The 12,565-nt window shown below is 37.9% G+C and overlaps 1 protein-coding gene across 7 annotated transcripts in view; it reads left to right on the top strand.

Moving 5' to 3' along the window:
* SLC44A5 (solute carrier family 44 member 5) overlaps positions 1 to 12,565 on the top strand; it is a 440,515-nt gene that overhangs the window by 84,773 nt on the left and 343,177 nt on the right. For 3 of the 7 annotated variants that reach the window (XM_062191560.1, XM_062191558.1, XM_062191557.1), the window contains exon 2: positions 6,094 to 6,175. The exons of the other annotated variants lie outside the window; for them this stretch is intronic. In XM_062191560.1, the coding sequence (XP_062047544.1) occupies positions 6,163 to 6,175 (13 nt within the window). In that variant the 5' untranslated portion in view covers positions 6,094 to 6,162. The remainder of the gene's footprint in view (positions 1 to 6,093; positions 6,176 to 12,565) is intronic. 7 annotated transcript variants of the gene reach the window in all.

Genomic DNA, 12,565 nt, shown 5'->3' with positions numbered 1-12,565 from the left:
GCTTCCTTTATTTAAGGCGATGTTTTCATGATTCATCCATGATATAACATGTGCTAGTAATTCATTAGGTTATTTCCAGCTATTTATATATTTATGTAACAAATTTCATGTATTTCATATATACAGATTTAGGAGCATAATGATACTTCATGGCCAAATAACATTCATTATATAGATGTATTACATCGAATGCATTCATTAGGTGTTTTGGCTGTTATGAATAATACTGTGAACATTTGTGTTATTATTTTGTTTGAATGCCTGGAGAAGTAGAGCTTGGCCTAATATGATATTTTTGTATTTTGTGAGGCAGGTATTCATAACTGGCACTTGAGAACAGAGGAAAATATAGATGTTTAGGGTCTAGATGCTCAAACTGTGTTCCAGATAGAAATTTGGTCAAGGAATCAAAGCAAAACTTTTGCATATAAATTCAAAGCTTAATGAAAAACAAAAGCATGCTTAATTTGATGTCAGCTATAGAAAGGTTGGTTAGGTTTCCTTAAATCTGATCTGTTTAAAATTAAGATTATTTTTAGAAATAGGCTTGGACATGGATTATAACCATAACTTTTGAGAGAGGAAGGATGTAAAGGAAAGGGAAGCAGGCAGGGCTTGAACAAGCTTGAATTGTATTAAGGAAACAATGATGGACATACATTCTTCAGACTTTCAACATCTGCTGTTTGCATTTTTAATTAACATTTCATTCTTATATACTTTGTCATGAATTGACTGTGGTGAAAGCGTTTCATGTCCCCTTGCCTCAATTTCTTTGCACAAAGTGGGATCATTGGGTTGGCTGTGATCAATGATGTCCAGCTAGCTCTGAAAAGTGTCTGATCCTCTATGCCAGTTTTCTAGTAGCAAATTATCTTTCACAGTGCATAATTGCTATTGGCTTTTTCCTGAGGATTTCATGAGTGAACAATCTTCATAGGCACAGAAATGTTATTCCTAGGGTGAGGCTTTGCTAGCCCATGTTAGGACAGACTTCCTGATTTGGATGCTTGACTTGGGAAAATGGCATATTCGAGACTTGAAGCTCTCAATCTACTGACTGGATCTAAAGCTTCAGAAATAGAATAATCCTTTAGTACAAAATTTGCCTAATCTATTATTTACCATAGTGGTTATTTAACAGTAAAAACAAACATTTCCAAAAATAACATCCAAAGACTTTTTTCACTAAAGTTATTAGATCAGTCATTCTCTTAGAATTTCATTTTGACTTTTGTCTGAACACAAAGTTGAACTAGAGGAATAGAAGAAAATGGTCCCTAAATTACAGGATTAGACTAAGTCATCCACATTCTGTACTCTGTGATGAAATATGATAAAAATGAGAAACAGTCTGCTCAAAACTGGAGGTGTGTTCCTAAATAGGAGACAGAAATTTTCCCGGACTGATTAGGTAGCATGGAAACAAAATAGGGATAATCATAGATTGTAGTTAGAAGTTTGAAGCAAGTCCTTGGTCCCTGCACCCGCATGGGAGACCAGGAGGAAGCACCTGGCTCCTGCCTTGGGATCAGCGCGATGCACCGGCCGCAGCAGCCATTGGAGGGTGAACCAACAGCAAAGGAAGACCTTTCTGTCTGTCTCTCTCTCTCACTGTCCACTCTGCCTCTCAAAAAAAAAAAAAAAAAAAAAAAGGTTTGAAGCAAGACTTAGACATTTCAAAGTTTTATGAACTAGACATTGGTTAAGTTGAGCAATTTGAAATGTCAACTCTGAGTTTCTTAATGTGTAATGTTGGAAATGTAAATTTTTAAAAATGTGATTAAATTTGGCTGGCGCCGTGGCTTAACAGGCTAATCCTCCGCCTTGCGGTGCCAGCACACCGAGTTCTAGTCCCGGTCGGGGTACTGGATTCTATCCCGGTTGCTCCTCTTCCAGGCCAGCTCTCTGCTATGGCCTGGGAAGGCAGTGGAGGATGGCCCAAGTCCTTGGGCCCTGCACCCACATGGGAGACCAGAAAAAAGCACCTGGCTCCTGGCTTCGGATCAGCACGATGCGCTGGCCGCAGCGGCCATTGGAGGGTGAACCAATGGCAAAAAGGAAGACCTTTCTCTCTGTCTCTCTCTCTCACTGTCCACTCTGCCTGTCAAAAAAAAAAAAATATATATATATATATAAGCACATGAAAGAGACATCAAATCACATATGGCAAAGTAACAATTGGTGAATACAATTGAGTGTAAAATAGTTATTTTTCTATGCTTTTGTATTAGTCTATTTTGTGATGCTATTACAGGATATCATCAACTGGATAATTTATAGTGAACAGATGCTTATTGGCTTATGATTTCGATGGCTGGGAAGTCCAAGATTAAGGGACTACTTCCTGCCAGGTCTCAGATTGTGTGTTGTGGTTTACTGTGCCCTGGAGCTAGGATGATGAGTGAATTTTCTATTCTCAAGTTACCAACAGTTGGGGAAGGTGACAGCTATAAAATATATGCCAGAATAATGCAACAAAATAGAGAAAAAGTTAATGAGGGAAAACAGTAACTAAGTCAATATTGAGGGGTGGTGCAAAGGAATGACCATGACAACGAGGGAGAGGATTTTTTCAGCTGTTGGTGGGGGAAGGCTGGAATGAGAGTGTTTCAGGCAACAGGAACCATACAGGCAGAGACAGATGACATAAGAGCATTGGAGTGCTTTGGGACTTTTAAGCAATTGAATATTTTAGAAATGTAGTACAGCATTCTGGTTTTCAATTTGTAATAACAAAAAGAAATTAATTTTTAGTTTAATTATGAATATTTATAAGACATCAAAGTATAAAATAATTAACACTAGAGAGTATACAAGGCACGCTCTCCCTCCTTTGTTAAACTTTTTATTTAGTTTGCAGTGCCACTTCATTATAAGTGAGGATTTATTCTTTGACTTTGCTTGATGTTTATTGCAATTTTTGCCAAATTTGTGTAATATATGAAAATCTTATTAAAGAAAGAAGTTTCCATAATTCCCAAGAGTTACATCTTCAAATATTTACTGGTTATCAGATATCAGTTTAATGAGTTGGAGAAGTTTTATTCTGTGAAAATAACTTTTGATTATATATTTAAAAATTATTGTTGTTTTATTTTAAAGGCAGAGAGATAGAGAGACAGAGGCAGAGACAGAGGGCTCTTCCATGCACTGGTTGATTCCCCAAATGCCTAGAACAGGCAGGGCTGGACCAGCCAAAGGCAGGAGCCAGGAATTCAGTCTGGGTTTTTCAGGTCAGTGGCAGGGACCCAACCACTCAAGGCATCATCTGCTACCTCCCAGTGTGTGCAGTAGCAGGAAGCTGAAACTGGAAGCACAGTAGAACTCAAACCCAGGCACTCTGATATGGATGCAGGTGTACCAAATGCCCACCATCAATGGTAAATTACTACAGTAAAAGATATTCTGTTTTCAGTTAGCAAAATTATTTTGCACTATCAAGATAAAAAAATTATCAAAAGCCAAATATCAAACAATAAACTATTCAATCTTTGAATCAAAAGCTGGGTATCCATAATTGTAAGCTTCATACACATTTGTAAGTGATATGTTCAGACACCAATAAATAAATGGCAAAGGGTCCAAATAAATAATGGACCCAAAAATTGAAGTTAAAATTTACCTTTAGTAATAAATGAATAGGCAATTTGAAATGAAAGACCAGGATGAGTGTGTAGCTTTGTGGTTAAGACACAGGTTAAGGTACCTGTGTCCCATATTAGAGTACTTAAGTTCAATACCCAGCTCTAGTTCCTGGCTTTAGCTTCCTGCAGATTCTGGTAAACAGAGGTGGTAGCTTAAGTACCTGGGTTCCTGCCACACATGTGGGAGACCTGGGTTGAATTCTTCGTTCCTGGCTTCTGCCTGGCCCAGTCTTGGCCATTGTGGACATTTAGGGAGTGAATTAGCATTTGGGAACTCTTTTTCCCTTGACCCCCAAATTAATAAATTAGAAAAAGTTTTAAATGAGAGGCACTATTTTGGGGCTGTAAAATCCATATTTTGAAAAATCATGGGCCAGCGCCGTGGCTCAATAGGCTAATCCTCTGCCTGCGGTGTCAGCGTACCAGGGTCTAGTCCTGGTTGGGGCGCCAGATTCTGTCTTGGTTGCTCCTCTTCCAGTCCAGCTCTCTGCTGTGGCCCATGAGTGCAGTGAAGGATGGCCCAAGTGCTTGGGCCCTGCACTCGCATGGGAGACCAGGAGAAGCACCTGGCGGATCAGCGCGATGTGCCGGCCGCAGCGGCCATTGTGGGGTGAACCAATGGAAAAGGAAGACCTTTCTCTCTCTCTCACTGTCCACTCTGCCTGTCAAAAAAAAAAATAAATAAAAAAAGAAAAATAATGATAACCTGTGTTGAGGGTTTTAAATAATAGAAAAAAATTGGAAACAATCTCAGTGTCCAATAATGTTGAAATTCTTGTAGTTAAATGACATGCAATGGTAAAATATGACATTACTTGTGCATTAATATGATTTTTAAAAATAATTTAAATGAATGCTTATGCTATTGTGTTCAGTGTAGAAAGCATGAACAAGGGGCCTGCGTTGCAGCATGGTGGGTTAAACTGCAGTCTGCAGTGCTGGCATCCTATTTGAGCACTGGTTCAACTCCTGGTGGCTCTGCTTCCATTCCAGCTCCTTGCTAATGCACCTGGGAAAGCAGCGGAAGATGGCCCAAATTCTTGGGCCCCTGCACCCATGTGGAGGCATGGAAGAAGATTCTGGCTCCTGGCTTTGGTCTCGCTCAGCCCTAGCCGTTGTGGCCATTTGAGGAGTGAGCCAGTAGATGGAAGATCTCTCTGTCTTTTTGTCTGTAACTCTTTCAAATAAATAAAGCTTTCAAAAAGAAAAGAAAGCAATTAACGAAGTATGCATTAAAACCTAGATAACTGTACTGTGGTCTTGGAAGATGTTAACATGCTAACGGCAGAACCTGGATGAAGAGTGTATGGAAACTCTGTTTTTTTGGGACTTTTTCAGTAAATCCAAAATTATTTCAAAATTTTTCAAAATAATATTTTTTCAAGACATTTCAAAATAAAAAGTTAAAAAGCACACATAGAAAAATTACTGAGATGAAAAATAACCAAATTTTAGCATTGGTTTTATGTTAAAAGTAACTTTTCTCTTCCATTTGGAAAATGCTTTTCCGTAACTTAAATTTTTACAGTTACAGGTTGTTTAATGATTGTTTTTAAAAAGCTGCTCCCATCACTAAACCAAGAAAAAAATCTTGCTAAACTCAAAACAAACGCCATGTACTTCAATCTTCATCAGTGTGGCATCAAAACATAAAACTGTTAATGTGGGGCAGGCCTTTACACTTGTTAAGATACTACAGGGGTGCCCACATCCAACATAGGAATGCCTGGGTTCTGCTGTGCTTCCAATTCCAGCTTCCTGCTAATGCACAAGTACTTCAATAGTTGTCTCTGCCTCCCACCTGGGAGACCCAGATTGACTTCCCATCTGCCTTTGGTTTGGCCCAGCCTCAGCTGTTGCAAGTATCTGAGGAGTGAATTAGCTGATGGGAGTGCCCTCTCCCTCTCTCTCCCTTCCTCTCCCTTCCTCTATCCCTCCCTCTATCCTTCCCTCTATCCCTCCCTCTATCCCTCCCTTTCTCCCTCTTTTCCTTTCTACTTCCTCTCTTTCCCTCTCTCCCTCTTCCTCTGTCTCCCTCTCTCCACCCTCTCCCCCTTCCAAACAAATAAACAGACATTAGAAAACACCGTAAGTGTTAAGTGCTTAACAACAAGTGCATGTGAGTGAAAGCTAAGATAAAAACATCTACTGGTTGGGGATGTATTTTACAGGTGAAATGTGAAGTGTGAGAGTAGAAAATAAGTAAAATTAAGGACTAAAGTTCAGAAAGCTGTGTCACTGAGGCTTTTATTTTAGTAATAAAAAGGAGAAAGTCTTAAAAGAGTAGATAACAGGAATATTGCATGTGCCGGAGAAAGCTGTTTTTCTGGGTTTTTAAGGCATAAAATTCATAGCAAGTTATGGGGTGTGTTTCCAAGAGGTTGGTTCTTAATGAGTTAAAATCATTTGTTTTCGATAACCATCTCCATACTTGTTTTTGTCACAGACTCCTTTCTAAGCAACTCAACTTTGCCGTGATTCAGGCCTTCTTCTGAGGAGACAGCCCCTTACCTTAATGAGTGACAAAGGTAATCACCTACTCGAATTAAGTCCCTCTTGATCTGGACTTTTGTGTCAAATATGCTTCTGTGTTCAATATCAAATAAGGACAAGTAGAATGGAAATACACCATGGTGTCACTGGGAGATGTGCTTGAAAAATTACAGTGTGTCAGCCATTCTGGCTCTCATGTTTCCCTAACTCGAGACCCCGGAGATGTGTGACATTGCCCTTCCCTATTTGGGAACCACCCATACCCGTGATTTTGGGGGAGGCAGGGGCTGTGTGCTTTGTGAAAGCACATCCCTAGGAAGACTCATATTGAACCTGAAGCTGCTGCCTTTCTCCAGCAGTGGGCTCCTCCACGCTAAGAATTATCATTGGAACCAGAATCTTTTAGTTTCAACATTGTATCTTAGAGTGTTATTGTGTTAGCCCCCTTTCGTATATTGAGACAAAGCAGGAGCTTATTCCTTAGAGAAATAACATGGCGTCCGACTTGTTCCTTGAAGGAGGAACACGTGGCTGCTCTGAGAACTTTGCCCATGATCTGAAATATTTGTCTCCTTAATTATATAAATATTATATTTATATTTATTATATTTATATATATTTATTATTATATATATTATATATAACGATTTCTTTAATTTATTTGAAAGGCAGAGTTACAGAGGGACAGAGGCAGAGAGAGAGAGGTCTTCCATCTCCTGGTTCACTCCCCAAATGGCCGCAACGGCCAGAGCTGTGCCAATCCGAAGCCAGGAGCCAGGAGCTTCTTCCAGGTCTCTGACACAGGTGCAGGGGCCCAAGGATTTGGGCCATCTTCCACTGCTTTCCCAGCTGATATCAGGGAGCTAGATCAGAAGTGGAGTACCTGGGACTCGAAATGGAGCTCATATAGGATGCCAGCATTGCAGGCAGCAGCTTTACCCGCTATGCCACAGTGACATTATATTTTAAGCCTCTTGCAGGCACAGATTATATTTTATCCATCTTTTTGCCTTCTTCAGACTTACCCTTTGATTTTGGAAGAGGAAGTTACATAGTAAATGTTTATTGAAATGAATGCCGTTTTCCTTAAGGGAAAATTTTATTTCTTCGTGAAAGAAAATCTATCCTTTGCTATGAAAAATGTGGCATTAAGAACAAATTAAAGTGGAAAATACAGAATGTATAGCTTAAAGCTAATCAACAGCTTTGATCTTTGGCTGGATATATTGAAAAGATTAAGAGAGTTATTAAAAATAGGATCTAAAGGTCTATTAAGATTCTTAAATGAGGGCCCAAGCATATGTGTAAGAATATGTATCCTCCTAAAGGCTACAAATATATTGTACTGTGTGGACAGACACTAGCAGATGCATCTACCTGATCCTGTGAAAATGCTAAAGGACTTAAGAACATTTTCTTTTATGCATACATACTGTGCTATTAACATACTTCTGTCTAGAGAAGAATGCTTTTATATTTTAGGCCTGTTTGCTCATCTATAAAAGTAATAATAATTATCAGGGTGAAGTAAGGATCAAATTGGCACAGTGCCTCAGAAGTCCTATATGTATGTTCAATGAATGGTGGATTTCATTATTCTTCACAGATGGGATTTCAGAAGTGTGTTATGAATGGTTGAGTAAATTTGAAGTAGAAATACTAGGGCCATATTATACTTTGACTACATTGTGGTTTAGATTGGGTTTTGTAAGCTGAAAACAGAGCACTATTACTATGTCTAAATGCTTTAAGGGAAAACACCTTCTCAAAATTATACAACTGGTGTGCTCATTGAGTTTTGGAATACTCATCAATTGAGTGTTACTGTTCCCTTTCTATGTTACTTATTTAATATTAACCTTTCTTTTCTGAGTATTTACTATTAGATTACCTAAAAGAGACATCACAGCTTTCACCATTGGAAAGAAACTATTTTTATAAAAAAATTTCAATTTATTTTCATTTTATTTGAAAGACAAGACAGACAGACATAGAGAGACAGACAATAAGAGATCTTCCATCTGCTGGTTCACTTCCCAAATGCCTGCAACAGCTGGGGCTGGGCCAGGCTAACGCCAGGAACCTGGATTTCAATCTGACTCTCTCATCTGGGTGGCAGGACACAGGTTACTTGCTGCCTCCAAGGATTAGCATTAGTAGGAGGCTGCAGAGGAACAGCAGAAAACGAGCTTGAACCAGGCACTCAGATATGGGATGCAGGTGTCACAAGTGGGGACTTAATTGCTGAACCAAATGCCCTGAACCACTTCCTTCCCAGCAGTGTCCACTGTTTTTAACTTCCACTACTTACTGCTTCTGTGGCCCTTATTTAACATCAACTAGCTTGCAGTCATTTGACCTTAAATTAAGATTGAATTTCTTTTTTAATAATATTGAAGAGAACAGATTTCATGTACCTCACAGATACGTTCATGATAGCATTTATGAATCAGACTCCCTGGGTTTGAATCATTACTCAGCTCATTCTGCAAGGACATTTACTTTTTGTTTTTTAATCCCATTTTTTGAAGTTTTTATACTGGAAATGAATTTTTACATATTTGTTAATTGAAAATCTATAACAAAAATCATAGGAAATAACAGAGACCTTGGCCATAACTTATCTATTCATAGTATTGTGGGCCCCTGACTGGGCTTATTCCAGGCTACTCCCTCCATGCATGAAGGAATTCAAAGTGGGGGCATAAAGCTGTGTAGGGAAGCAAGATTTATTTAAAGCAAAAGAAAAGTAGAGGCAAGCTTGAGAGAAAGAATGAACCTCCCCCTGTCCCAACAAGGTTTGAGAGAGTGAACAAACAGAAGAAAACATAACACCAAAATATAACCCTGTTAGTGAGGTTCAGTTTGTCTTTTTCTACTCTAGAAGACATAGGGGGTAGTGTCTGAAATAGGCTTAATTGAATATATGAAAGGGAGCAGAATTTGGGGTGGGCCTTGAGTACCACTATTTTCCAGTCCTATTTTGAAAATATTGCAAGTGTCATGGTGTTAGGTGTATGATGGGAGTGGGAATGCCCCACATTTTAATGTCAAAAAGATTCTATCTTTTTGAAATAACATTTAGTTATGTATTTAACCAAAGTGGCAAAAATATTAAAGACAAACAAGAAGTTACAAGTTGAAGAAAAAGAACTCTAGGCCAATTAAACAGATATGATCCAGAATTTCTAAGCAAATGTCTTAATAAAGACAACATAAAGCAATAGAAAATATTTAAAAAGTAAGAAGACCATAGTCTAGGAGGAAAATAGACAAGGGCTATAAACAATACTCAAATGAAAAGATGTTCAATTTCACTCACACAGGGTACATTTTAAAATACACTGGTACATAATTCCTATCGATATTTTTGACAAAGCTTTAAAACAAAACAACGTATTTACAACAAAACTGATACACATGATATTTATTTCTTTTTTTAATTCTAGCTCCCACATATAAAGGAGAACAAACAATATTTGTTTTCCTTTGTCTAATTTCACTCAACATAATTTCCTGCAATTGCAGCCATTTTGCTGCAAATGATAGAATTTCATTCTTTTTATAGCTGAATAATATTCCATTTATCTGATAATTAATATCTTTGTTGATTACATATTTTGCCTATTGTGAACAGTGATGCTATAAACATGATGAGACATGTATCTCTTTGATACAATGAGTTCATATCTTTTAGGTATATACCCAGAAGTTGGATTTCTGGATCATATGCCAAGTCTATTTATAGTTTTTTTTTAAATTTCCATATTGTTTTCAATAATGGTTGCACTAATTTACATTCCTACCGACAGTGGATAAGATTTCCGCTTTCTCCACATCCTCACCAGCATTTTTTGCTCTCTGTATTTTGGATAATATCCATTCTGACAGGAATGAAATAATAGCTCATTATGGTTTTGATTTGCATTTCCTTGATGGCCAGTGCTATTGAACATTTTTTCATGTATTTGTTGACCATTTATATTTCCTTTTTGGAGAACTATTTATTCAATTCCTGTGTCCATTTCTTAAGTGAATTGGTTGTCTTTTTGTTGTTGAGCTTTTTGTGTTGCTATATATTCTGAATATTCTTATCAGATAAATAGCTTACAAATATTTTTTATCATTCTGGTTGTAGGTCTTTCACTGTGTTGGTTGTTTCCTTTGCTGTGCAGAAGATTCTGAGTTTGATATAATCCCATTTGTCTAGTTTTCCTTTTGTTGCCTGGGCTTTGGGGAGCTTATCAAGGAAATCATCACACACAGCAAGGTCTTAAAGTGTTTCCCTTATTTTCTTCTGGGCAAGACTTGAGGCCCACCCAATTACATGCCCATTTTTGGAAATACTAAAGTGTTGTCATGTCAGGTGCATGATGGGAGTGGAATGCCTCCATGATAATTTTATTATAATGACTTAGAAGCCATGATGGGAACACACCCTGTAATCATAATGGATATTTTCAGCTGATGCTGGTTCTCCCTTTGCAGCATTACAGAACTTGCAGTTTCCACTACACAGAAAAGGGGCGGGGCTTGGTGGTGTGTGGAAGGAAGGTTTGGATGATGCATAGCAAGGGAGTTTGAATGGTGCAGGCCGGGCTGTCATGCAGGGGCTGGCCACAGCTGCTGTGCCAGATGGCCAGGGAGCTTATGCATGAGGCAGTAGGAACTGTGCCATGGCACGTCCAGCTAACAGAGCTGTCCCACGTCAGTTGGAGCTGTCAAATGGCAGTCCACGCTGCCACGTGGGTCAGCTAAGACTGTCAAACTTCAGCTCTTTTCTGCCAGCTAACATCACCTACCTGCTCATATCAATAGGACCACATTTATGTACTTGTTAGAGTAGAACAGAGAAGCTGGTAGTACCACCAGTGCCACCACTACCAGTGGGAAAATTTACTAAAAATAAAATTACCCATGATGTAATATGAGAAACTAATCAAGAACAGTGACAGGACTCACTTATACAGAATTGACAGAATAAAAACATCAGGCAACTATCTGTATTCATGGATTTTTATTGTATTTTTATTTGTAGGGCACAAAAGAAATTTTGACATGTGCAAAAAGTTATTTATATGACTGAAGTAGAAGGTAGAGTAGAGGCAAAGTGAAATACTTATACATGTCTGGAGAGACTGATGGATAATGGTAACTGTGACAATGTCCTCTTGAATTTGTCCAAGGATAGAACATTCTATTTTGGTGGCCGACAGGACAGGACAAGGACATAGTCAGGGAGAGTGATGACTACTGTTCTGTGGAGTGGGTTCTTCAAGGCAGATCCAGAAACTGGGTGAATTTAGTTCTGGTGCCTGGGGCAAGTTAATGTCACATTCCACATTTCATTGTGTGCCATTGGTTCCTGTGACTGGGGTAAGAGTCATGGGGGGAACATCAATATTTTTATTTATATAACTCCAAAGCAATGTATGGCTTCAGGGAAAGCAAAGATGAATGCTAAAACCAGAGATAACCAAGAAGAGGCATGGGCAAGTTTGCATCAAAAATTGCCTCACAGAAGAATAATACATTTAATCTGAAACAGATGTGAATTTTGTATTTCCAAGCTCCTGTGTTAACAAAGAAATAGACATTTAAATAGAATTTTTAAGCTGACAGTTTACACATACTTTCTGCTTTAGCTTTATGGGAACACCACAATTCACTCCTTGTTCATTTCTTTGATAGGAAAGAAGTCTTTATGTGCACTGAATGTCTTGAAGTGCACTGAAGATTTATTTGTATTAACATCTTAATTTCACTAAACGTAAAGTCTATGCATTGTTTTCACTTTCCTGTTAGGAAAATACCTAGTCAACAATGTCTCATTGTAAACTTTAAGAGTTACTAATAGTATTTTCAAGAAGGAGAAGCTATCTGCATCTTTCTATATTTATCTCTTCATCTGCTTCTGTATCTATATGTACACTTATGTCTTCCCTATGTCTATCTATGTTGTCTAGTGAATGTTCACATTCTCAAACATACTGATACTACGTAAATGAAAACTGACATATTTAGATGGAGTTAATAACATTAATGTAATATAAAAATTGAGCATACACACATAAAAAAGTTGAATACATGAAGGTGAAGACAATAGTACTTTTTATTTTACCAAAGACAGCTTAGCTAATCAAGACCCATCTTTTTATTCTTGGATTTTCTATTCTACTTCTGTGATTATACTCATTCTTGAACTATATGCACCAATACTTGAATATTGCAGAAAAATTAGTATAACTTTCCTGAAAAGATGACTCACAAGTTTATAAAATTGCCATATTTTTGCATAATTACTTCTTTCTTTGGGTTCCCATAGAACCTTGTATATACATTAGCTGTCATTTTACTGTCATAATGATTTATTTATGTCTGTCCCTCTCATAAAACAGAATTCCTATAGAAAGAGATTATTCTTT

The sequence above is a fragment of the Lepus europaeus genome, chromosome 5, assembly GCF_033115175.1.
Source record: "Lepus europaeus isolate LE1 chromosome 5, mLepTim1.pri, whole genome shotgun sequence".
NCBI classification, from domain to species: Eukaryota; Metazoa; Chordata; class Mammalia; order Lagomorpha; family Leporidae; genus Lepus; species Lepus europaeus.
This window is presented reverse-complemented; position numbering and strand designations above follow the sequence as displayed.